This window comes from Hemitrygon akajei, chromosome 10, assembly GCF_048418815.1.
Source record: "Hemitrygon akajei chromosome 10, sHemAka1.3, whole genome shotgun sequence".
In the NCBI taxonomy this organism is placed as follows: domain Eukaryota; kingdom Metazoa; phylum Chordata; class Chondrichthyes; order Myliobatiformes; family Dasyatidae; genus Hemitrygon; species Hemitrygon akajei.
Genome location: NC_133133.1, coordinates 90,592,129 through 90,619,021, shown reverse-complemented (window position 1 = coordinate 90,619,021; position 26,893 = coordinate 90,592,129). Strand labels below are relative to the sequence as shown.

The following is a 26,893-nucleotide window of genomic DNA, read 5'->3' as shown; positions in this document are numbered from 1 at the left end:
GCTGTGTGTAGTACATCGCTACATTGGTGACCCCGACGGTCCAAACGGGATTTAGACCAAAGATGACCGACTCTTCATCTGTTCACGCAGTTTTGCTAAAACTGCCGACTTTCTGGACGCTGTGACCACACGTGTGGTTTAGCCAAGCAGAAGCCCAGTTCCAGATTCGGCAGATATCCTCTGATTCCACGCGTTACTACCACGTGGTGAGCACCCTTGACCAGGAGACGGCCACCCAGGTTGCGGACTTCATACAGTCGCCCCCGGAAGAAGGCAAATATGAAGCATTCAAAGCGCTGCTCATTGAGACCTTTGGCCTCTCACGGCGTGAGCGGGGTGCCCGCCTGCTTCACCTGGACGGTTTGGGAGACAGGCTGCCGTCAGCATTGATGAACGAGATGCTGGCCCTGGCTGACAGACACAAGCCCTGCCTCATGTTTGAGCAGGCGTTCCTAGAGCAGCTGCCCAAGGACATACATCTGCTGCTGGCCGACGCAGATTTCAGTGACCCCCCCCGGAAGGTGGCGGCCCAGGCAGACGTGCTGTGGAAAACCAAGAGGGAGAGCGTGGCGTCCGTCGGTCAGATTGCCAGGCCACGCACCCAACAGCAGACCAGACCAGGCCCGGCAGGGGGGCACACACAACACAGAGGCAGGAGTGAGGAGGCCAGTGAACAGTGGTGTTTCTACCACCAGCGGTGGGGCACAAAAGCCCACCGTTGTCGCCCGCCCTGCAAGGGCCAGGGTCAGGGCCAGTTGCCGCTAATGACTATGGTGGCTGGCTACCAGGACAACCTCTTGTACGTCTGGGACAAACAGTCGGGACGCCGCTTCTTGGTCGACACCGGAGCGGAAATCAGCATCTTGCCCCCGTCGGGGTATGACACCCGCAACAGGAAGCCAGGACCCACCCTGAGGGCCGCAAACGGCAGCACGATACGGACCTACGGCACCCGCACAGTACAGCTGCAGTTCGGCGCCAGCCGGTTCACGTGGGACTTCACACTGGCCGCAGTGGCCCAACCACTCCTGGGGGCGGACTTCTTGCGAGCTCACAGCCTGCTGGTCGACTTGCAAGGGAAAAGACTGGTACATGCCGAGACTTTCCAGACGTTCTCCCTGGGTGAAGCCAAGTTGCCGGCCCCACACCTGGACTCCATCACGCTGTCGGACAACAAATTCACCAGAATCCTGGCCCAGGATGCCCAGACACGGGGTACAGCACCACGTCCCGACCCAGGGACCACACCTCCACGCCCGCGCATGAAAGCTCCCCCAGGAAAAACTCCACCTGGTGAAGGAGAGTTCAAGAGGATGGAGGAATTGGGGATCATACAGAGGTCTGACAGCCCATGGGCCTCCCCCCTGCACATGGTGTCCAAAGCAGCTGGGGATTGGAGACCATGCAGCGACTACCGCAGACTGAATGAGGCTACAACTCCAGAACGCCACCCCGTGCCGCACATACAGCACTTTGCAGCAAACCTGCACGGGGCAAGAATCTTTTCCAAAGTAGACCTCGTCCGGGGATACCATCAAATCCCGGTGCACCCTGAAGACATCCCCAAAACAGCACTCATCACCCCGTTCGGCCTGTTCGAGTTCCTCCGAATGCCGTTCGGCCTGAAGAATGCCACACAGACGTTCCAGCGGCTAACGGATGCAGTGGGACGCGACCTGGACTTTGTGTTCATCAATTTGGACGACATCCTTATAGCCAGCAATAGTCGCCAGGAGCATCTGTCCCACCCCTGCCAGCTCTGCTCCCGCCTGAGTGATTTCGGCCTCACAATCAACCCGGCCAAATGCCAGTTCGGTCTCGATACCATCGACTTCCTGGGCCACAGGATTACCAAAGACGGGGCAACACCTCTGCCCACCAAGGTAGATGCGATCCGCCACTTTGCCCAGCCCAACACGGTCAAAGGCCTGCAGGAGTTCGTTGGTATGGTGAACTTCTACCACCGTTTCCTCTCCTCAGCAGCCCATATCATGCGCCCTTTGTACACCCTGATGTCGGGTAAAGGCAAGGACATTACTTGGGACGAGCAGGCCATGGCCGCTTTCGTTAAAGCCAAGGAAGCCTTGGCAGATGCCGCGATGCTGGTGCACCCCAGAACGGACGTTCCGACCGCCCTCACGGTGGACGCATCTGACACAGCAGTCGGTGGGGTGCTGGAGCAGCTCATCGAGGGGCGCTGGCAAACCCTGACGTTCTTCAGCAAGCACCTACGACCACCCGAACTCAAGTACAGTGCTTTCGACCGGGAGCTGTTGGCACTGTATTTGGCAATCCGGCATTTCAGGTACTTCTTAGAAGGCAGGTCGTTCACTGCGTTCACGGACCACAAACCGTTAACCTTCGCGTTCACTAAGGTGTCCGATCCCTGGTCGGCTCGTCAGCAGCGACATCTGTCCTACACCTCCGAGTACACGATGGACATCCAGCATGTCTCGGGAAAGGACAATGTCGTGGCGGACGCACTCTCCAGACCAGCTGTCCAGGCCCTGTCCCTGGGGGTGGACTATGCAGCACTGGCGGAGGCGCAGCAGGCAGACGACGAGATGCCCAGCTACAGGACCGCAGTCTCGGGTTTGCAGCTGCAGGACTTTCTCATAGGCCCAGGTGAGAGGACCCTCCTGTGCGATGTGGCTACTGGCCAACCTCACCCCATCATCCCAGCAGCCTGGAGGCGGCGAGTTTTCGACTCCATACACGGTTTGGCGCACCCATCTATCAGGACAACCGTCCGGCTGGTCTCCAGCAAGTTCGCGTGACACGGACTTCACAAGCAGGTCAGTGAATGGGACAGAACGTGCGCGTAGTGCCAAACAGCCAAGGTGCAGCGGCACACTAAAGCCCCACCACAGCAGTTCGAACCCACCCACCGGAGGTTCGACCACATTCATATGGATATCGTGGGCCCCCTACCAGTGTCCCAAGGAGCGCGGTACCTCCTAACTATGGTAGACCGGTTCACGAGGTGGCCAGAGGTGGTCCTGCTCACCGACACATCTGCCGATTCCTGTGCCCGAGCACTGATTGCAACCTGGGTAGCACGCTTCGGGGTACCGGCCCACATTACCTCCGACAGAGGCGCCCAGTTCACCTCCAGCCTGTGGTTGGCTGTGGCCAGCCTATTGGGAACGCAGCTACACCACACTACTGCCTACCACCCACAGTCAAACGGACTGGTGGAACGCTTCCACCGTCACCTGAAGTCGGCTCTCATGGCCCGCCTGAGAGGACCTAACTGGGTGGGCGAGCTTCCCTCGGTCCTGCTTGGAATTTGTACAGCACCCAAAGAGGATCTGCACTCCTCGTCGGCTGAGTTGGTGTACAGCGCACCCCTGGCCGTCCCGGGAGAGTTCATACCAGCCCCAAGGGGGCAAGAGGAAGAACCCGCAGCTGTCCTGGACAGGCTACGTGAAAGGATCGGCAGCCTGGCCCCTGTACCAACTTCACAGCACGGATGGACCCTGACCCTTGTACCCAAAGACCTGCAGAACTGTAAGTTTGTGTTTGTACGAAGGGGCGGACACCGGGCACTGCTACAGCGGCCGTACGAGGGGCCATTCAAGGTGATCAACAACAACGGGTCCACGTACGTTCTGGACATTGGGGGGGAAGAGGAGGTTTTTCATGGTGGACTGACTCAAACTAGCCCATGTGGACTTGGCGCAGCCGGTCGAGGTTCAGGCACCGCGGCGCAGAGGCAGACCTCCCAAACAGAGGCTGATCCAGACTGTGGACATTGGGGGGTGTATCGCCGGTTCTGGGGGGGGGGGAGTTTATGTGGCGACCCACTTTCTGCACAGGCGAACCGGCTCACAAATAGCCAGCGTGTGGGGAGAGACTTTGGTCTGTACCTCTGATGTCATTTCCGCCTGGAGAGGGCGGGCTCTAGGGATTAAATGCCAGTGCCGCGAAGTTTGAATAAACTAGTCTCAAAACGACTTACCGACTGTGCGTCATTATTTCAGCGCTGTGTGTAGCACATCGCTACAGTTGGATAATATGGCACCCCTCAGGAGGAACCACCCATTCAATCATGTTCTTAAAAAAACATGATCAACGCAACCACATCTCACCATCACACTGGAATAAAGGGACACCTAATGGCATTACCATTGATATGGGGCTCATTTTCTGACTTCAAGCATTAATTGCAGCTTAGTGCAACCCACAAATCTCATACAACAGCCTCTACAACTAGAGGTACATCTTACAGGTCTGGGATTTAGTGTTTCAGTAGGAAATCTGCTTACATTGGGAGACATGCCTGGGCAATTTCAGAACCAACAACAGGTTGCTGATAAATCTTCCGAAGCCCAGCAAGTGTGTTTATATTATGCTGCATTTCATTGCTCAGTGTTTATCCATCTGAGCCTCAGAAGCATTATGGGTGGCCATTCAGGGTGAGTCAGAAGCAGGGCCTGTTGTCGTGGTTTCTCGTGCCCCACAAATGACCAAGAGACGCAGAAGATTCTTCAAGAAGGGTTAAACTTTAATTTGCAAATCAAAGCTGAGACAGTCATTGAGCTAGTCGCTGATTGCCCACCGATCCTCTGACACAGCATTCTTTATAGCAATCTCCTGGTCCAGTTGCATTAGCATATGTAATCGGTCTATAGTTGCGTATCACACGTACATCCTGCCACCATTGTTTCTACCCATTGACTTAATCATGTTCTAATCTGCATCTCTTAGCTACCTCTCATTAACACACCATTCTTAAGATTCTTAAGATTTCATTCTCCTACTAAATTGGGTACATGTATAGCAAATAGCAAATTTCAAAGCTGAGCAAAATTTATACTCCAATACTGTCAACAAAGACCAAAACATTTCAGATGTTTTCTTTTTAACATTGCAACTTCTGCAGGGGATCAAAATCAGTGTTTGAATTAAACACAAGAGATATTCATTGTATTAAAAGTAAGTAAAACTCATCTACAGATGTCATCCTCTCACTTTCCAAGCTCTCTGTTCCACTGTTGAACTACTTACATGCTTTGCTCCTCTGTCTCACTCTTGTCCAGCACGCCATCCGCAGTTTGGACTTCTCCAATGCTCCCTTGGCATTCTCAGTTCAGCATGACATATAACAATGTGTAAAGCAGAATTGTTGTAACCTTTAATAATTTATCTTAAGGTTTAAAGCCAGCTGATTCTATTTGTGGCTTTGAACGATATTTGGATGGAAAACTATTCATGTGGTTCTTGCAGGGTTGTATGATGTAGGACTATGTAAGATTGCCTTTTTAAAAAGTCGGAACAAGCATAATAACTGAATGTTTGTGTGGATAATTTTTGTGGATCATGTAAACCTCGTCCTTTCTTCTTGCCCAGGAAGAGCAGGGCGAGCTGCCTTTATGACAATTATCCAGTAGCACTCAGATCTATGGTGATGAAGTGCTTTGAGAGGATAGAACATAGAACATAGAACATAGAATAGTACAGCACATTACAGGCCCTTCGGCCCACAATGTTGTGCCGACACTCAAACCCTGCCTCCCATATTACCTGCCACCTTAAATTCCTCCATATACCTGTCTAGTAGTCTCTTAAACTTCACTAGTGTATCTGCCTCCACCACTGACTCAGGCAGTGCATTCCACGCACCAACCACTCTCTGAGTGAAAAACCTTCCTCTAATATCCCCCTTGAACTTCCCTCCCCTTACCCTAAAGCCATGTCCTCTTGTACTGAGCAGTGGACCCCTGGGGAAGAGGCGCTGGCTGTCCACTCTGTCTATTCCTCTTAATATCTTGTACACCTCTATCATGTCTCCTCTCATCCTCCTTCTCTCCAGAGAGTAAAGCCCTAGCACCCTTAATCTCTGATCATAATCCATACTCTCTAAACCAGGCAGCATCCTGGTAAATCTCCTCTGTACCCTTTACAATGCTTCCACATCCTTCCTATAGTGAGGCGACCAGAACTGGACACAGTACTCCAAGTGTGGCCTAACTAGAGTTTTATAGAGCTGCATCATTACATTGCGTCTCTTAAACTCTGTCCCTTGACTTATGAAGGCTAACACCCCATAAGCTTTCTTAACTACCCTATCTACCCGTGAGGCAACTTCCAGGGATCTGTGGACATGTACCCCCAGATCCCTCTGCACCTCCACACTACCAAGTATCCTGCCATTTACTTTGTACTTTGCCTTGGAGTTTATCCTTCCAAACTGTACCACCTCACACTTCTCCGGGTTGAACTCCATCTGCCACTGCTCAGCCCACTTCTGCATCCTATCTATGTCTTTCTGCAATCTTTGACTACACTATCTATAACAACACCAACCTTTATGTCGTCTGCAAACTTGCCAACCCATCCTTCTACCCCCACATCCTGGTCGTTAATAAAAATCACGAAAAGTAGAGGCCCCAGAACAGATCCTTGTGGGACACCACTAGTCACAACCCTCCAATCTGAATGTACTCCCTCCACCACGACCCTCTGCCTTCTGCAGGCAAGCCAGTTCTGAATCCACCTGGCCAAACTTCCCTGGATCCCATGCCTTCTGACTTTCTGAATAAGCCTACCATGTGAAACCTTGTCAAATGCCTTACTAAAATCCATGTAGATCACATCCACTGCACTACCCTCATCTATATGCCTGGTCACCTCCTCAAAGAACTCTATTAGGCTTGTTAGACACGATCTGCCCTTCACAAAGCCATGCTGTCCGTCCCTGATCAAACCATGATTCTCTAAATGCCCATACATCCTAATTCTAAGAATCTTTTCCAACAGCTTTCCCACCACAGACGTAAAGCTCACTGGTCTATAATTACCTGGACTATCCCTACTACCTATTTTGAGCAAGGGGACAACATTTGCCTCCTTCTAATCCTCCGGTACCATTCCCTTGGACAACAAGGACATAAAAATCCTAGCCAGAGGTTCATTAATCTCTTCCCTTGCCTCATGGTGCAGCCTGGGGAATATTCCATCAGGGCCCGAGGACTTATCCGTCCTAATGTATTTTAACAACTCCAACACCTCCTCTCCCTTAATATCAACATGCTCCAGAACATCAACCTCACTGATATTGTCCTCACCATCATCAAGTTCCCTCTCAGTGGTGAATACCGAAGAGAAGTATTCATTGAGGACCTCGCTCACTTCCACAGCCTCGGGGCACATCTTCCCACTTTTATCTCTAATCGGTCCTACCTTCACTCCTATCATCCTTTTGTTCTTCACATAATTGAAGAATGCCTTGGGGTTTTCCTTTACCCTACTCACCAAGGCCTTCTCATGACCCCTTCTTGCTCTTCTCAGCCCCTTCTTAAGCTCCTTTCTTGCTCCCCTATAATTCCTCAATAGACCTATCTGATCCTTGCTTTCTAAACCTCATGTATGCTGCCTTCTTCCACCTGACTAGATTTTCCACTACACTTGTCACCCATGGTTCCTTCACCCTACATTCTTTATCATCCTCACCGGGACAAATTTATCCCTGACATCCTGCAAGATATCCCTAAACATCGACCACATGTCCATAGTACATTTCCCTGCAAAAACATCATCCCAATTCACACCCGCAAGTTCTAGCCTTATAGCCTCATAATTTGCCCTTCCCCAATTAAAAATTTTCCTGTCCTCTCTGTTTCTATCCTTTTCCATGATAATGCTAAAGGCCAGGGAGTGGTGATCTCTGTCCCCCAGATACTCACCCACTGACAGATCTGTGACCTGACCTGGTTCATTACCTAATACTAGATCTAGTATGGCATTCCCCCTAGTCAGCCTGTCAACATACTGTGACAGGAATCCGTCCTGGACACACTTAACAAACTCTGCCCCATCTAAACCCTTGGAACTAATCAAGTGCCAATCAATATTAGGGAAGTTAAAGTCACCCATGATAACAACCCTGTTATTTTTGCACCTTTCCAAAATCTGCCTCCCAATCTGCTCCTTGGTATCTCTGCTGCTACCAGGGGGCCTATAGAATACTACCAATAGAGTAACTGCTCCCTTCCTGCTCCTGACTTCCACCCATACTGACTCAAAAGAGGATCCTGCTACATTACCCACCCTTTCTGTGGCTGTAATGGTATCCCTGACCAGTAATGCCACCCCTCCTCCCCTTTTCCCTCCTCTCTATCCCTGTTAAAGCACTGAAATCCAGGAATATTGAGAATCCATTCCTGCCCTGGTGCCAGCCAAGTCTCCGTAATGGCCACTACATCATAATTCCATGTATGTATCCAAGCTCTCAGTTCATCACCTTTGTTCCTGATGCTTCTTGCATTGAAGTACACACACTTTAGCCCTTCTACCTTACTACCTTTACACCCTTTATTCTGCTGCTCTTTCCTCAAAGCCTCTTTATATGTTAGATCTGTCTTTACTCCATGCACTTCTTTCACTGCTCTATCGCTCCGGGTCCCATCCCCCTTGCAAATTAGTTTAAACCCTCCCAAACCATGCTAGCAAACCTACCAGCAAGGATATTGCTCCCCCTTGAGTTCAGGTGCAACCCATCCAATCTGTACAGGTCTCACCTTCCCCAGAAGAGATCCCAATGATCCAAAAATCTAAAACACTGCCTCCTGCACCAACTCCTCAGCCACGCATTCAACTGCCATCTCCTCCAATTCTTACCATCACTATCACGTAGCACTGGTAGCAATCCTTGAGGTCCTGTTCTTCAGCCTTCTGCCTAGTTCCCGATTATAGGTTGATTATAGCTAGAATTAACTCCTGTCTCAGCAAGGATCTGCACCCACTGCAATTTTGTCATTGCTGCAATAGGTTTACAATGGATGCAGTCTCACTGGCTCTTCATATGGCCTTTGATCACCTGGATAATAGAAATACCTATCTCACAATGCTGTTTATTGACTACAACTCTGTGTTTAACACAATCATTCCTGCAGTTCTGATCGAAAAGCTCCAGAACCAGGGTCTCTGTACCTCCCTCTGCAACTGGATCCTCAACTTTCTAACCAGATGACCACAATCTGTGCATATTGGACATAACATCCCCACCTCGCTGACGATCAACACTGGTGCACTCAGAGAAGTACGCTTAACCCACAGCTCTACTCGCTCTACACCCATGACTTTGTGGCTAGGCACAGCTCAAATGCCATCAATAAATCTTCTGATGGCACGACTATTGTTGACAGAATTTCAGATAGTGATGAGAGGGCATCTAGGAGAGAGATATATGAGCTAGTGAGTGGTGTCACAGCAACAACCTTGCATTCAGTGGCAATAAGACCAAAGAACTGATTGTGGACTTCAGAAAGGGTAAGATGTGGGAACACACACCAGTTCTCTTAAGAGTGATCAGAAGTGGAAAATGTGAGCTATTTCAAATTCTTGGGTGTCAACATCTCTATAGATCTATCCTGGGCTCAACACACAGATGACACAACAGTGGCTTTATTTCATTAGGAGTTATTGAATTATCTTTATTGTTATTATACATCGGTACAATGAAACTCTGTTTGGCTTCCTCTCAGGCAATTGAACAAAGCCGTAGATAAAAACAAGACAGTAACAGAAAAACAGTATTAAATAGATAAGTAGCATAAAATAAGTTGCAGCAGCACCAGAATGTCACAGTAATGCACAAAGTGTCATTAGTGCAAGTATTTGAGTCCTTGTGTGTGCTCACAGTTTCACTCATTGTTCTGTGGGAGTGGTGTGATGGAGGCCACAGCTCTGGGGTAGAAGCTGTTCCTCAGTCTATTTGTTCTTGTTTTTAGTGTCCTGAACCTTTTGCTGGACGGCAATGGGTCAAACAGGGAGTGGCCGGGGTGTGTGGTGTCTCTGGTTATGCTGATTGCTTTCCTCCCGAGTCTGCTGAATAGATGGTGTCCAGTTCTGGGAGCTCCATCCTGACAATTCACTGGGCCACCTTCACCACGCGATGCAGGTCTTGTCGCTTAGCGGCTGTGCTGCTGGCACACCACACGGTGGCGCTGTTGGTCAGGATGGTTTCAATTGTGCTTCTACAGAAGTTAAGCAACAGCTTTTGTGGGAGTTTGGCCTGTTTCAGCTTTCTGAGGAAGAAGAGTCTTTGTTGTACCTTTTTTTACAAGCATCGAGGTGTTGGTGGTCCATGTCAGCTGCTTTGACAACATAACTCCAAGGAACTTTAGGTGTTCCACACTTTCCACTACCTCTCCATGTATATGGAGGAGGGTGTGTACTCTGTCCTTTGATCTCCTGAAGTCAATGATCATCTCTTTTGTTTTAGAAGTGTTAAGGTCCAGGTCATTGTCCTTACACCACTCCATCGGATGATCCACCTCGAGCCTGTAGGCTGTTTCATCCTCGTCCAAGATCAGGCCGACCACTGTGTTATCGTCCGCAAATTTAATTATGGAGTTGGAGGTGTAGATGGGGGTGCAGTTACGTGTGAAGAGGGTGTAGAGCATAGGGCTCAGCACACAGCCCTACCTGTTTTTCAGATGAGGGTGGTGGAGGTGCGCTTACCAACTCTGACTTGCTGTGGTCGGTCTGTGAGAAAGTCCATGACCCACGAGCACAGGGAGGAACCAAGGCCAAGAGTGTTCAGTTTGCTGACCAGTTTATGGGGGATGACTGTGTTCAATGCAGAACTGAAGTCCACAAGTAACATCCTCACATAAGTGTTCGGTTCCTCTAAGTGAGTCAGAGCAATATGGAGGGCTGTTGTGATTGTATCCTCTGTGGAGCAGTTTGCCTGGTAGACAAACTGGTGTTTGTCCAGATCAGGTGGGATTATAGCCTTAATGTGTGAGAGCACAAGTCTCTCAAAGCACTTCATGGCAATGGGTGGCAGTGCTACAGGGCGATAGTCATTCAGGCACTTCACAGCTGATTTTTGGGGCACTGGGATGATGGTGGGGGTTTTAAGGTATGTTGGAACAACAGCTTGTTGCAGTGAGAGGTTAAATATACTTGTAATCACCTCAGCAAGCTGGTCGGCACATGCTTTCAGTACCAGGCCGGGCACTCCGTCTGGGCCAGCTGCCTTACTCGCATTCACTTTCCTCAGGGAGGATCTCACCTGGTGTTGCTGGAGGACCAGTGGGGACCCATCGTCAGGTGGGTTGATGAGTGGAGCAGCCTCCTCCCTCTGAGTATCAAAGCGGGCAGAGAACTGGTTTAGGACATCAGGCAGTGTGGCGTCATCACCTGGCAGCAGATGATGGTTTTGTAGTCTGTCAGGGCCTTGATACCTTTCCACATACTGCGGGGTTTGTTGTTATCAAACTGGTTTTCAATGCGCAATTTGTATTTGTGCTTTGCATCCCTGATGCCCCTGCGGAGATTCCCCCGTGCTTTGCTGTAGGCTTGTTTGTCTCCTGACCTGGAGGCCGCATCGCGCTCCCTGAGTAGTGCCCTCACATTGCTGTTAATGCACGGCTTTTGATTGGGAAACTCCTTAATTGTCTTTTGTGTTATTACATTTTCTGTGCAAAACAATATATCCTAGGACTGAACCAGCATATTCCTCCAGGTCTGCTCCCTTTGCAAACGAGCCCCAATCTGTGTTGTCAGAACAGTCCTGTAGCATTGGGGTGGCTTCCTCAGACCACACGTGTACTGTCTTGATGGTTGTTTTTACTCTGCAGATCCGTGGTCTGTAAGCTGGGCTCAGTGTGAGGGGGATATGGTCTGATTCTCATAGGTGTGCAGATAGGGTCGCTTTGAATGCTCCTGGAATATTTGTGTAGATTTGGTCTAGTATGTTATTTTCTCGTGTCGGGAAATAGATAGATAGATAGATAGATACTTTATTCATCCCCATGGGGAAATTCAACATTTTTCCAATGTCCCATACACTTGTTGTAGCAAAACTAATTACATACAATACTTAACTCAGTAAAGAATATGATATGCATCTAAATCACTATCTCAAAAAGCATTAATAATAGCTTTTAAAAAGTTCTTAAGTCCTGGCGGTAGAATTGTAAAGCCTAATGGCATTGGGGAGTATTGATCTCTTCATCCTGTCTGAGGAGCATTGCATCGATAGTAACCTGTTGCTGAAACTGCTTCTCTGTCTCTGGATGGTGCTATGTAGAGGATGTTCAGAGTTATCCATAATTGACCGCAGCCTACTCAGCGCCCTTCGCTCAGCTACCGATGTTAAACTCTCCAGTACTTTGCCCACGACAGAGCCCGCCTTCCTTACCAGCTTATTAAGACGTGAGGCGTCCCTCTTCTTAATGCTTCCTCCCCAACACGCCACCACAAAGAAGAGGGCGCTCTCCACAACTGACCTTTAGAACATCTTCAGCATCTCACTACAGACATTGAATGACACCAACCTTCTTAGGAAGTACAGTCGACTCTGTGCCTTCCTGCACAAGGCATCTGTGTTGGCAGTCCAGTCTAGCTTCTCGTCTAACTGTACTCCCAGATACTTGTAGGTCTTAACCTGCTCCACACATTCTCCATTAATGATCACTGGCTCCATATAAGGCCTAGATCTCCTAAAGTCCACCACCATCTCCTTGGTCTTGGTGATATTGAGACGCAGGTAGTTTGAGTTGCACCATATCACAAAGTCCTGTATCAGTTTCCTATACTCCTCCTCCTGTCCATTCCTGACACACCCCACTATGGCCGTGTCATCAGCGAACTTCTGCACATGGCAGGACTCCGAGTTATATTGGAAGTCTGATGTGTACAGGGTGAACAGGACCGGAGAGAGTACGGTTCCCTGCGGCGCCCCTGTGCTGCTGACCACCGTGTCAGACCTACAGTCTCCCAACCGCACATACTGAGGCCTATCTCATTTTCAAAATTTTCAAAATATTCACATTTTTGTACAATTTGGACATGACCAGTTTAAGATCTGTGTGATTGAAGTCCCCTGCTACAATGATCACTCCGTCCGGGAGAGACATGAGCTGTTTATTGGCGCTATCATGTAGTTTTTCCAATGCTAACTTAGGTTTAGCTTGTGGGGGGACGTATACAGCCATAATTATTATCGTCGTAAATTCCCTCGGGAGAAAGAACAGTCTACACCTTACCGCGAGGACCTGCAAGTCCATCCACAATGTTCACGGCTGTGCACCAGTTATTGTTTACAAAGACACACAGTTCTCCTCCCCTGATCTCCCTGGAATCCTTCGTGCGGTCGGCCCTGTGAACAGAGCAGCCGGCCGGCTCGATAACAGCGTCAGGTACGTTTGGGTTCAGCCAGGTCTCTGTGATGATAGTCGCACAGTGAGGAATGGTTCTCACTCTAATCTCATCCATCTTCTTGGTGAGGGTTCTGGCGTTAGTGAGAAACAGGCTTGGTAGTGCTGGTCTGCCTGCCTTTAGCCTAGCCCGTCGCCTGGCCCGCTTTCCCCGCTTCTGTTTCCTCTCCCGCCGCTGCCTGCACCGCCTCGCCGGTAGGATGGCAATTCCGAAGCGCTTCGGGGTGCGTAGAATCTCTGGCGGGAAGAGAGTTGGTACATCAGCAAAGACACTCGCAGATTTCTACTTGTATACCAGGGAGAGCACTCAAACGGACTGCATCACCGTCTGTATGGAGGGTGGGGGTACACTGCGCAGGATCAAAATTAGCTGTAAAGAGTTGTAAAGTTAGTCAACTCCATCATGGGCACTAACCTCCACAGTATCCAGGACGTTTTCAAGAAGTGATGTCTCAAAAAGGTGGTATCCAGCATTTAAGGATCCCCATTACCCAGGTCATGCCCACTTCTCATTGTTGAGAAGGGAGGAGGTACAGAAGCCTGAAGGCACACACTCAACCGTTCAGGAACAGCTTCTTCCTCTCTGCCATCAGATTTCTGAATGGCCATTGAACCCATGAACACTACCTCACTACATCTTTAAATCTGTTTTTGCACAATTTATTTAGTAAGGTTCATTGTAAGTCACAGCTTTTTCTGTTGTTACGTATCGTACTGCTGCCACAAAGATGGCAAATTTCACAACATAAGCTGGTGATATTAAACCTGATTCTGATTCTGCTTATTCCAATTTTTTCTGTGACAATCATAACTCACTGAAGGAACTATTTATCCTTTAATTCCTTGATATGACATTCGGAATACTGGCATTGTAGAAGCACTCAGTGAAAGCCAACCATCACAGGTGCTGACTGTTTTATGAATGCTGTATGCAGTCAGTCCCTCTCTGTCTGACATTTCTGAACTCTCAGTCACCTGGGGAGAAAAAAAGAATCTGACAACAGTAATCCGGATTATGTCAATGGAAATTTAATATTTGTTCCCAGAGATGCCAGTCGGGAGAGCTGCATGCTGCTCTTGCAGGATGTGGGAAGGCAGGGAGCTCTCCAGTGTCCCTGACGACTACACCAGCGAGAAGTGCATCCAGTTGTAGCTTCTGGTGTTAAGGGGTTGGAGCTGGAACTGGATGTGCTGCGGATCATTCGGGACACTGAATGGTGACAGATTAGACATATAGAGAGGCAGTTACAGCCAACGTGCAGGACTCAGGAAACTGGGTGACAGCCAGGAAGGGGAAAAAGGTTAACAGATAGTGCAGAGTACCACTGTGACCATTCCCCTGAACAACACGTACACCACATTGGATTCTGCTGGGGGGGATGACCAGGCAGAGGGAAGCCACAGCAGTCAGGTCTCTGGCTTTGTGACTCAAAAGGGTAGAAGGGAGAAGAGGTGGACTGTGATGTTAGTGGATTTGTTAGTTAGGGGAACAGAAAGGATCAACTGAAAGGAGGTCCTATAAATAAAAACAAGAGTCCAGGATGGTAAGTTGCCTTGGTGCCAGGATCCAGGACATCTCGGATTGAGTCCTCAACATTCTTAAGTGGGAGGCCAGAGGTCATGGTCCATGCAGGTACCAATGACAAAGTGAGTTCAGGAAATTAGGTGCTAAGTTAAAGGACAGGATCTCCAGGGTTGTGATCTCAGAATTGCTACTCATGAGGCCAGAAATGGGAAGATCATACAGTTTACCATGTAGCTAAGGTTTTGATTAGGAGAGAGGGTGTTGGAATTTTGGATCATTGAGCTCTCTTGTAAGGATGGTGGGACCTTTACAGAAGAGATGGTTCGCACTTAAACTGGAAGGGAACGAGTATCCTAGAGGGAAGGATTGCTAGTGCTACGTGCTGGGGGAGGGTTGTGCAAGGGTTTAGGAACCATATTGCCAGAACAGATAGTGAAGATGGATTTTGTTATGACCTCAGGAATCAAAAGGTTGAGTGACTAATGTTCTGAACTGCTTACATTTCAATGGAAGAAGTATTGTAGGAATGGCAGATGAGCTCAGGACATGGAATTATGGATACTATAGTCATTAATGAAACTTTGATGCAGGACAGGCTGCTTAATATTCCAGGGTTCCATTGCTTTAGATGTGACAGAGTGGGAGTGATTAAAGGAGGAGGGGTGGCATTACTAGTCAGGGAAAATGTCATGGCAGTGCTCGGTCAGAACAGACTGGAGAACTTGTCTAGAAAAGCTTTATTGGAGAAATAAGAAAGGTATGACCACATTAATGGGGCTATACTTTCGACCACCCAAAAGTCTGCAGGATTTGGAGGAACAAATTTGTAGTGAGATCATAGACTCTTGAGAAACATAAGGTTGTGACAGTAGGTGATTTTTAACTTTCCACTTATTGACTGGGACTCCCACACTGTAAAAGGTCTATATGGGATAGAGTTTCCCAAACGTGTTCAGAAAAGTTCCCTTCATCAGTATGTGGAAGTCCTAACGAGAGTGTGTGATATTTGATCTAGTATTAGGAATGAGACAGCAGGTGACGGAAGTTTGTGTAGGTTATCACTTTGCATCCAGTGGTCATAGTACCATTAGTTTCAAAGTAAATAAGCAAAACGATAGGTCTGTTCTATGGGTTGAGATTTGAAATTGGAGAAAGGGCAATTTTGATGGTATTAGTAATGATCTGTGAAGTGTGGATTGAGACGGGCTGTTTTCTGACAAAGAAGTGGGAGGCCTTCAAAAGTGAAAATTTAAGACCACAAAGTTTGTATGTGCCAGTCAGAATAAAAGGTAAATATAAAAGGTTAAGGAAACCTTGGTTTTCAACAGATATTGAGGTTCTGGATAAGAAAAAGGGGATGCATAGCAAGTTTAGGCAGGTAGCAACAAACAAAGTACTTATGGAGTATAGAAAATGCAAGAGAACACTTAAGAAATAAATCAGGAGGCTAAAAGAAGGCATGGTGTTGATCTAGCAGACAGAGTGAAGGAGAATCCTAAGAGATTTTACAGATGCTGTATGTTAAGAGGAAAAAGACTGCAAGGGACAAAACTGATCCTCTGGAAGATCATAATGAAGCCAAAAGAGATGGGGGCTATCTTAAGTGATTTTCTTTGTATTTGTATTTACCCGGGAGATGGACACAGATTCTTTAGAAGTGAGGCAAAGCAGCAGCAAGGACATGGACCCCATACAGATTACAGAGGAGCAGCTGTTTGCTGTCTTGGGGCAAATTAGGGTGGGTACATCCCCAGGGCTTGGCAAGGTATTCCCTCAGACCCTGTGGGAGGCAAGTATGGAAATTGCAGGGGCCCTGGCAAAGATATTTAAATATTTAGTGATAGGTCAGGTACTGGAGGTTTGAAGGCTAATGTTCCACTATTTAAGAAAGGCTCTAAATACGAACCAAGAAATTCTAGGTTCAGTATTTGACTTCAGTATTGGAAAAGTTATTGGAAGGTATTCTAAGTGACCGGATATATGATTATTTAGATAGACATTGAATGATTAGGGATAGTCGGATAGCTCTGAGCATTGCAGGTTATGTCTACCCAAACATTAAGTTTTTCTAGAAAGTTTCCAGGAAAGTTTCTGAAGGCAATGCATGGGTGTTGTCTACATGGACTGTAATAAGGCATTTGACAAGGTCCCGCAAGGGAGGTTGGTCAAGAAGGTTCAGTCACTTGGCATTCAAGATGAGGTAGTAAATTGAGTTAGACATTGACTTTGTAGGGGAGGCCAGAGAGTGGTAGTAGATGGTTGATTCTCTGACTGGAGGCCTGTTACTAATCGAGTGCTGCAGGGATTGGTGCTGGGTCCATTGTTGTTTGTCATTTGTATCAATGATTTGGATAATAATGTGTTTGACTGGATCAGCAAACTTACAAATGACTCCAAGATTGTGAGTGTAGTTGACAGTGAGGAAGGCTATCAGATCTTGCAATAGAATCTGGATCAGCTGGAAAAGTGGACTGAAAAGTGGCAGATGGAATTTAACACAGACAAGTGCAAAGTGTTGTACTTCATGAGGTCCAAACAGTATCGGTCTTACACAGTGAGTGGTAGGGTACTGAGGAGTGCAGTAGAACAGAGGGATCTGGGAATACAGGTTCCAAATTCTTTGAAAATTATGGCACAGGTATATAGGGTCATAGAGAAAGTTTTTGGCACATTGGCCTTCACAAATCAAGTACAGAGTGTGAGATGGGAGGTTATGTTGTAGTTCCATAAGTCATTGGTGAGTCCTAATCTGGAATATTATGTGGAGTTTTAGTTACCTACCTACAGGAAAGATGTAAATAAGATTGAAAGAGTTTAGAGAAAATTTACAAGAATGTTGCCAGGACTGGAGTACCTGACTTATACGGAACAATTGAATAGGTTCGGACTTTATTCCTTGCAACGTAAAAGATTGTAAAGAGAATTTTATGCAGCTTATAAAATTTTGAGGGGTATGGATAGGGTAAATGTAAGCTATCTTTTTCCACAGAAATTGGGTGGGACTACAACTAGAAGTCATGGGTTAAGAGTTAAAGGTGAAAAGTTTAATAGGAACATGAGGGGAAACTTCTTCACTTAAGAGGATTAGGAAAGTGTGCAATGAGCTGCCAGATCAAGTGGCACATGCAAGCTCAATTTTAATATTTAAGAGAAGTTTGGATCAGCATGTGGAATGGGAGGGCTATGGTCCTGGTGCAGGTCGATGGGAGTAGGCAATTTAAGTTGTTCAGTATGCACTAGCTGTTCTGTAATTTTCTATGACTATGAAACTACATGCTTTTTCTAACCCACGCTCTATGTTCTCCAGATCCGCTCTGCAATCTCACTCTGGACAATGGATATTCTGAAATCGTTAATACAACATGGCTGCAGAGAAACAACAAAACTTGCTCCAATGGATCTGAAATCAACGTTCCTCACCAGGGCCCAAGTGAACAGTACTGGGTGTAAGTCAATTGCCATTCCCTTACAATCTTGTAACAACAGCTTCCTCCTGGATAGGATCAAAGTGCAAAGTTCTGAGTAAACTTACTAACAAAGTACATATATGTTACCATATACAACCCTGAGATTCATTTTCCTGTGGGCATACTCAATAAATCCATAATGGATAATAACCATTATAGAACCAATACCAACTTGCTCAACCAGTGTGTAAAAGACAACAAAGTGTAAAAATACAAACAAAAAGAAGTAATAATAATCAATAAAGAAGCAAGAAATATTCAGAGCATTAGATGAAGAGCCACACACACCAAATGCTCAAGGATCTCAGGCCAGGGAGCATCTATGGAAAAGAGTTGACATTGCAGGCTGAGACCCTTCATCAGGACTGGAAAAAAGAGGTAAGTTCAGAGTAGGAAGGTGGGAGGAGAGGAGAAAGAAGTGTAAGTTAGTTGGTGATAGGTGAAATCGGGAGAGGGGAAGTGGTGAAGTAAAGAGCTGGGAAGTTAAATGGTGAATGAGATAAAGGGCTGGAGAAGGAGGAATCTGATAGGAGAGTCAGAAGACAATAGAAGAAAGGGAAGGGTGAGGCACACCAGACGGAGGTGATGGGCAGTTAAGAAAATAATGTGAGATGGGGAACGATGAAGGGGAGGCCATTACCGGAAGTTCAAGAAATCGATGTTCATGCCATCAGGTTGGACGCTACGCAGACTTTGTTCCTCCAGTCTGAGTGTGGCCTAACAAAGCAGTAGAGAAGCCGTGGAATGACATGTTGGAATGGGAAGTAGCGGGAGATCTTACATTTTCTGGTGGACAGCGAAGGTGCATGGTGGAGCAGTCTCCCTAGCTTCATTGGGTCTCATGGATATACAGGAAGCCACACCGGGAGCACTGGATACAGTAGATGACACCAACAGACTCACAAGTAAAATGTTGCCTCACCTGGATGGACTCTGGGGCTCTGAATGATAGTGAGGGAGAACGTGCAAGGACAGGTGTGGCACTTGTTCTGCTTGCAAAGGTAAGTACTAGGAGAGAGATCTACCCTCTCCTATCCATTCCCCCCTCTCCAGCCTTTATTTCTTTCACCAGTCAACTTCCCAGCTCTTTATTTCATCCCTCCCGCTCTCCCACTTTCACCTATCACCTACCACCTTCCTCCTCTCCCCACCTTCTTACTCTGACTACTCATCTTTTTCCCAGTCCTGGTGAAGGATCTCAGCCCAAAACGTTGACCGTTTACTCTTTTTCTGTGGATGCTGCCTGGCCTGTTGAGTTCCTGCAGCATTTTGTGTGTGTTGCTTTGGATTTCCAGCTTCTGCAGGTTTTCCTGAATCTGGGTTAAGATTGAGTTTCATCCTTTGACAGACTCCATGTTTATTCACAGCAGATGTGGAACTTTGGTCAGTCCGACATCAAACAAATGGAAACTTTGCAAACTCCTAAGGATGCAGAGGCACTGCTGATGCTGTAGAAGCTATGGAGCATTATGGACAATCCCCCTCAACCCCTCATGACACACTGGACAAACAGGGGAACACCTTTAGTAATGGACTGACTCCACCAAAGTGTTGCACTGAACGCCACAGAAGATCCTTTCTCCCTGTCTCTATAAGACTGTACAATCCTTCTCCTTAAATATATAAGTATTTGGTTTCATTGCACACCTGCATTTTGCACTATTACTTTTCAATGCACATTTTGTATTTTAAAGTATATATTTCCGACTAAGCAACCTTGAAACAATAATTTCTTTCAGGATAAATAAAGTTTTATCTTAACTTATCTTGATTGCACTTACATGTTGGGTCCAGGCCAGGTCCTCTGAAATGATAACACCAAAGAATTTAAAGTTGCTGACCCTCTCCACCTCTGATCCTCCAATGAGGACTGGCTCATGGACCTCTGGTTTTCTCTCCCTGAAGATAATAATTAGCTCCTTGGTGTTGCTGACACTGAGTGAGAGGTCATTGCTGTGACAGCTCTTAGCCAGATTTTCAGTCTCCCTCCAACATGCTGATTTGTCACCACCTTTGATTTAGCCTATGTCAGACATGTTGTCAGCAAACTTGAATATGGCATTGGAGCTGTGCTTAGCCACACAGTCATAAATTTAAAGTGAGTAGCACAGAGGGTTAAGCACACAGCCTTGTGATGCACCCATGCTGGTGGAGATTGTGGGGTAGATGTTGTCAATCTAAACTGATTTGGAAATCCAGGATTCATTTGCACAAGGAGGTATTGAAGCCAAGATCTTAAAGTTTATCAATGAGTTTTGAGGGGAAGATGGTATTGAATGCTGAGCTGTAGTTAAAAATGAACATCCTGATGTATGTCTCTTTGCTGTCCAGATGTTCCAGGTTCAGTGAAGAGCCAATGAGATGGCATCTGCTGTGGACCTGTTGATTTGGTCGGCAAATTGGAGTGGATCCAATCGCTTCTCAGGCAGGAGTTGATATGCACCTGACACTGGCAAACCATGAGGTTAAATATCTCAGTGAACACTGTAGCCAGTTAATCAACACAGATCTTCAGTACATGGTCAGGTACCCCATCTGGGCCGGATGCTTGTTGTGGGTTCATCCTCCTGAAGGCTGCTTGCATGTCAGCCTCAGAGACTGAAATCACAGGACCACCGAGGTCTATGGGAGTTTGTGATGGTTTTTCCAAGTTTTGACAGTCAAAAGCGAACGTAGAAAGTGTTGAGTTCATCTGGAATCAAGGCCCTGTTGTCATTTATGTTGCTTGATTTAACTTTACAACAGGTGATAGTATTGAAGCCCTACCACAACTGTCGAGTTGATAGTTTCTAAACTTGATTGATTAAAGTTTAGTCAGAATTGCCACTTTGCCCATGAGATAGCTTTCTGGAGATTGTACCTGGACGACTTGTAACTTTTCTTGGTGACCAGACTTGAACGTCTCTGAGACGACCCTCAGCAGATTGTGGATCTGATGGTTCATCCAGGGCTTCTGGCTGGGGAAGACTCTGAATGACTTTGTGGAGACTGACTTGCCTACAACTGCTTTAGTAAATTCCATGACAACCATGGTGCTTTCATTCAGATTCACAGATGAAACCTTGAGCACGACCCAATTCACCAACTCAAAGCAATCCTACAGCTGCTCCTGTGACCACATCTTTGTTGCCCTAACCTCTGCCGCTTTGCTCTTTAGCCGCTGCCTGTATGCAAGAAGAAGGAGGCCAGCTAAGTAATCATGTGGTCTGGGCATGGAACAGGAGGCATTCCTTATCTTAGTATACCAGTGGTCTATTGTCAAAGTACGTACATGGTATACAACCCTGCAATTCGTCTTCCTGCAGACAGCCACGAAACACACAATGCAGAGAAAAAAATAAATCGAGCAAACAGTAAAAAACAAGCATATATCACATAGGATTTTAAACATCAAACTGCAGAGCCTCGAAACAGTCTCTAGGAATATGCAGTGCAGTTCAGTTTAGTGCTGTGTTGTTTGTTGACTGCAGGCCTCAGAACCAGTCTAGGAATATGCAGTTCAGTCCAGTTTAGTGCTGTGTTGTTTGTTGACTGCAGGCCTCAGAACCAGTCTAGGAATATGCAGTTCAGTCCAGTTTAGTGCTGTGTTGTTTGTTGACTGCAGGCCTCAGAACCAGTCTGCTCCATTCAAGATGACACAAAATTGGAAATTGGAAACCAGAAGTACATATAGCATGAACTGCAGTGGTTCTAAACAAGTCCAAACCACATATTCCTCTGGCAGCAGTTAGTGAGAGGGATAGGGAGACTGGTCAAACACAGGCAGATGGCTCACCTTCCTCTCATTCTCACTGACTTCAATCCTGCTCGACACTTTAATCGGTGAGCTTGGTGTGAAGTGGAGTCGATCAAGGCCTCCAGACCCCACACTCCAATCCAAACCTCACCAAACTCTCGGAGACAAAGCTCAAGATCACTCAATTGGCCCAAAAAGACGCCATCAGAATGTAAGGTGTGGGTTCCAATTGCACACAGCTTAGTAGAATCGTATTTGAAAGAAGAATAAGAAAAAGAAATAGTTCTGTGAACTGTCTGAAGGACATTGCCATTGGTTACACTGTTCATTGGCACCATCTTATCAGCTGTTGGGACTTCCCGTGCTCCAGCTTATGTGTTGATAGTAATAAGGCAGGGTTTTCTTCAACCAAGCCTGGCTGAAGTCCTCAACTATGTTTTGAAATGCATCAGAATGGATTGTTTCATGTTTGGAGACAATATCATGCAGTACTTCAAGCGATTGATTATAATCGATCACTGATGGTATGTAAGCTGTGATCAGGATTATGTAGGAGAACTCCCTAAGTATATAAAATGGCATTTGATCATTAGCAACTCAAGGTGGGGGAACACAAGTTCAAGGAAACTACCATATAGGAGCACCATTGAGAAACAAAAACACCTCCAACTTTTGCCTTTTCCAGAAAGGATCAATGGGTAGATGTGCAGTTCAATGAGTGAGGATGAGAGTTTGATTCAGATTGAGCTTTAGCTACACTGAGTATCTGTTACTGAATACTATCGCAATAGGGCTTTCCAAGAGTCAGCAGCACCTTGCTTAAGCATTGAGAATCTAATTCAACCATATACTGAAGACATTGTAAACTGTTTTTTATTTAATTCTCATTTACTGAAGGAAAAGTTCACCATTAGACCATCTAAATATTATTTTATTCAAATTATCCATCATTAATGTCAGTTTCAGTGAATTATTGAAACAAATTAATAACTATTGTGCTTAACCAGTAGTAAATCAGTTAGTGCTGCTGACGTCTGTTAGCACTAGGTGGTTTAAGGTAAACTTTATTCAACTTAATTGCAAAGATAAAATGCAAGCACCACAACTTGTACAGTAAGACCATAAGACATAGGAGCAAGACCATTCAGCCCATTGAATGTGCTCTGCCAGTCAATCATGGCTGATTTATTTTCCCTCTCAATCCCATTCTCCTACCTTCTCCCTGTAACTTTACTAAGCCTATCATCCGTGAACCTATCAACCTCCACTTAAGTATACCCAACGCCTCCACAGCCATCGTGACCATGAATTCCACGGATTCACCAACCTCTGACTGAAGAAATCTCTTCTTATCTCTGTTCTAAAGGAATGTCTTTCTACTCTGAGGCTATGCCCTCCAGTCTGAGACTTTCCCGTTAATGGACACATCCTCTCCAGTACTACTCTGTCTAGGCATGTGTACTGCCCAATCAAGATGTAAGACATAAATCTTTTTCAGATTTGTATCTTTCATCTGTTCTCTGAATTGAAAAGCCAGGGTCTCTTTTCTGAGTATCTGTCACAGATCTTTGTTGCAATCTCAGGTTCCTGTATGTCTGTAGGGTCAGAAAGGATTTAAATCCTATTTCCAAGTCTAATATCCCTAAATTCCCATAGTCTTTTCCCATTAAAATAGTACCACATTAATATTGCAGTCCATATCTGATTAATTTCTTTTTGGTTGCCATATTACCATTTTCCATATTACTAAGAGTGCATCATCCTAGTTATTGGCAGTTGGGTGAAAAGATATGTTTTTAACAATTTTCACACGAGTCTAGTGACCATATTTTACCACATTGCATTTTATTGTGTTGAACTTGGTTCCTGGTTATCTCGTGTTACCATAGTTACAACTAGCTCTACTGCCAGAAGTTGAGGCACCGGCTTTTGAAAATGTTGTCAATGTAGAGAGAATTGTGTCTACGATGGAGTTGGCTGAGTCTGGAGCTCTTTGCAGCTTTTTGCAATCCTGGGCATTGGAACCTTCATACCAAGCAGTGATGCAACCTTTCAGAATACTCTCCACCATACAACCACAGGAACTTGCAAGAAACTTTGATGGCATATCAAATCTCTTCAGATCCCTAATGAAGTTGAAATCTACTTTCACTCAATAATTTCACTAATACCAACAATAACTTCTCAAAACAGCTTCTGATTTGTAATTCCAAAATGCTCTGATGTTTACTTTCAATTATACAATTGAGAAACCAGCTGGTTGTGTAATGGCAACCACGCCGGACTTTGAGACGAGTGATTCCGGGTTCAAATCCAGCCAGATCTTTGCACACGTTCCATCCTCGGCCTCGTAAAAATACAGACAAATTCTAAAGAAACAGCAAGGTTGCTGCTTGATGTGCCACAATAAAATTGAGAGGGTAAACCAGAGTACTGAATTACTAATTTCCTTGTAATTCCTTTGCATTATCTGAAAATGTTATGAACCATCCTGATATGTGGCTTCCTTCAAATGTTTGCTCACACTGAGAATGCTGTTCATTCTTCTGTTGGCGCATTAGTGGCAGACCAATTGACTCAAAGAGAGAGTGAGCTTGGCACAGGTCAGGGAGAAGAGTTTAAAAAGGGTGTGTTTCATAGGGATCATCGCACTAGTGGCGGACTAATCAATTCATGATTCATTAGCAGGAGCAAATAAAAGTAAAGCAGGGTTAAAACAGAGCAGCCATTGTGTGAGTGAACCAGTGTAGGAGTGGGACTTGAGGCTTTGTTGAGGAGGCACAGGTAAGTAGCAAGTAAGGCTTTTGTAGTGGTTGAATAAAAAGTCACTAAAGTACAGCTAATTAAATAAAGGGATGATATAGAATAAAGTGATGTGCTGCAGCTACATGATGTGGGGGCTGGTGGACTCCAAAGTGGTTCCTGGTGACCACATCTGCAGCAATTCTTGGCTGCTTGAGGAAATCAGACTCAAAGTTGATGACCTGGAATCTGAGCTTCGAACTGCGGCACATCAGCGATGGGAGAGTTACTTGGATTCTCTGTTTCAGGAGGTAGTCACAACCATTAGATTAGCTGCCTCAAATTCAGTCTGTGGTCAGGGACAAGAAGGTGTGACTGCGAGTGAGGCTGGTAGTGGGATCCAAGAGACAGTGCTGGAAGAGTGTCAGCTTGTCCATCATTTTTGAGATTCTTGCTCCCTGTGTGGATGAGAGTGGGGGCTGAAGGGAGGATGAGCAAACTTACTGTGGCACTGTAGTTCAGGGAGCCATTCAAGAAGGGGGAAGAGAAGAGAAAAGTAGTGGTAATTGGGGATAGTATAGTCAGGGTAATAGACAGAGTTCTCTGTTGTGAGGATAGAGCGTTCCAAAGGCTGTGTTTCCTAGCTGGTGCCCGGGTTCAAGACTATTTAAGAACTTTTTAAAAGCTATTTATTAATGCTTTTTGAGAGGGTGATTTTAGATGTATATCATATTTATACTGAGTTAAGTATTGTATGTAATTAGTTTTGCTACAATAAGTGTATGGGACATTGGAAAAAATGTTGAATTTCCCCATGGGGATGAATAAAGTGTCTATCTATCTATCTATCTTTTCTGTCCTGCAGAGGAACTTGCAGTGGGAGGGGAAAGATCCAGTTGTCATGGTCCATGTGGGTGCCAACGACGTAGGTAAAATGAGGAAAGAGGTTCTGTTGAGGGAATTGAGCAGCTAGGGACTAAATAAAAAGCAAAACCAAAAAGGTGGTACTCTTTGGTTTGCTACCTGAGCTATGTGCAAATTGGCATAGGGTCAAGATGATTAGAGAGTTAATGCATGGCTCAAGGATTGGTGTGGGAAAAGCCGGTTTGAATTCATGAGAAATTGGCACCAGTACCGGGGAAAGAAGGAGCTGTACTAACAGAACGGGCTCTACCTGAACCGTGATGGGACCTGGATCCAAGCGAATTGCATAACCAGGGCTGTGGATAGGGCTTTAAATAAATAGTAGGGGAGGTGGGTTCAACAGATTGGAGAAGTATGGATAAAGTAAAAGAGAAAAGTGTGGATAAAGATAAAGAAAAAGCAAGAGATAAAAAAGAGAAGAGTAATTCTGGAGTGAAGAAAAATCAAGTGCAAAAGAGTAAAAGATTATAAGATTTTAAAAGCACAATGAGTGTAAGGGCACTTTATCTGAATGCCCGTAGTATTCAAAACAAGTTCAGTGAACCTGTGGCACAAATCAGTACAAAGGGGTATGATTTGGTGGCATTACAGAGACGTGCATGCAGGGCGGAGAGGACTGGGTATTAAATATCCAAGGATATCAGGTAATACGGAAGGATAGGCAGGAATGTAAGGGACGTGGGGTAGCGCTCATAACTAAAGATGAAGTCAGGGCGATAGTGAGAGATGATATAAGATCTAAGGAGCAGAATGTTGAATTCATCTGGGTAGAGATTAAGAATAGTAAAGGGGAAAAAAAATCACTGGTGGGAGTTGTCTATCAGCCACCGAATAATAACATTACAATGGCACAGGCAATAAACAGAGAAATAGCTGAGGCATGTAAGAATGGAACAGCCGTTACCATGGGGACTTGAACTTGCATGTAGATTGGGTGAATCAAGTTGGTCGAGGCACTCTTGAGGTGAACTTCATAGAATACTTCTGTGATGGCTTTCCTGAACAACATGTTACTAAACCTACAAGGGAACATACTATCTTAAATTTGGTCCTGTATAATGAAACAGGTAAAATTAGTGATCTTGTAGTTGGGAATCCTCATGGAAAGAGTGATCACAGTATGATTGTATTTCTCTTACAGATAGAGTGTGCAATAGTACAATCTAAAACCAGTGTATTATACATAAACAATGGAGACTACAATGGGATGATGGAGGATTTGGCTAGTGTAGGCTGGGAACGCAGGCTGTCTGGTGGACAGTTGAGGAACAGTGGAAGATTTTCAAAGAGAGTTTTCACGGTGCTCAACAAAATTCTATTCCAGTTA

At 45.9% G+C, this 26,893-nt stretch overlaps 1 protein-coding gene across 10 annotated transcripts in view; it reads left to right on the top strand.

The window, feature by feature from the left end:
• Positions 1 to 26,893, top strand: part of LOC140734531 (sodium- and chloride-dependent neutral and basic amino acid transporter B(0+)-like) — a 117,120-nt gene that overhangs the window by 5,776 nt on the left and 84,451 nt on the right. For all 10 annotated transcript variants that reach the window (XM_073058622.1, XM_073058618.1, XM_073058620.1 and 7 more), the window contains one exon: positions 18,005 to 18,143. In XM_073058622.1, coding sequence (XP_072914723.1) covers positions 18,005 to 18,143 — 139 coding nt within the window. The remainder of the gene's footprint in view (positions 1 to 18,004; positions 18,144 to 26,893) is intronic.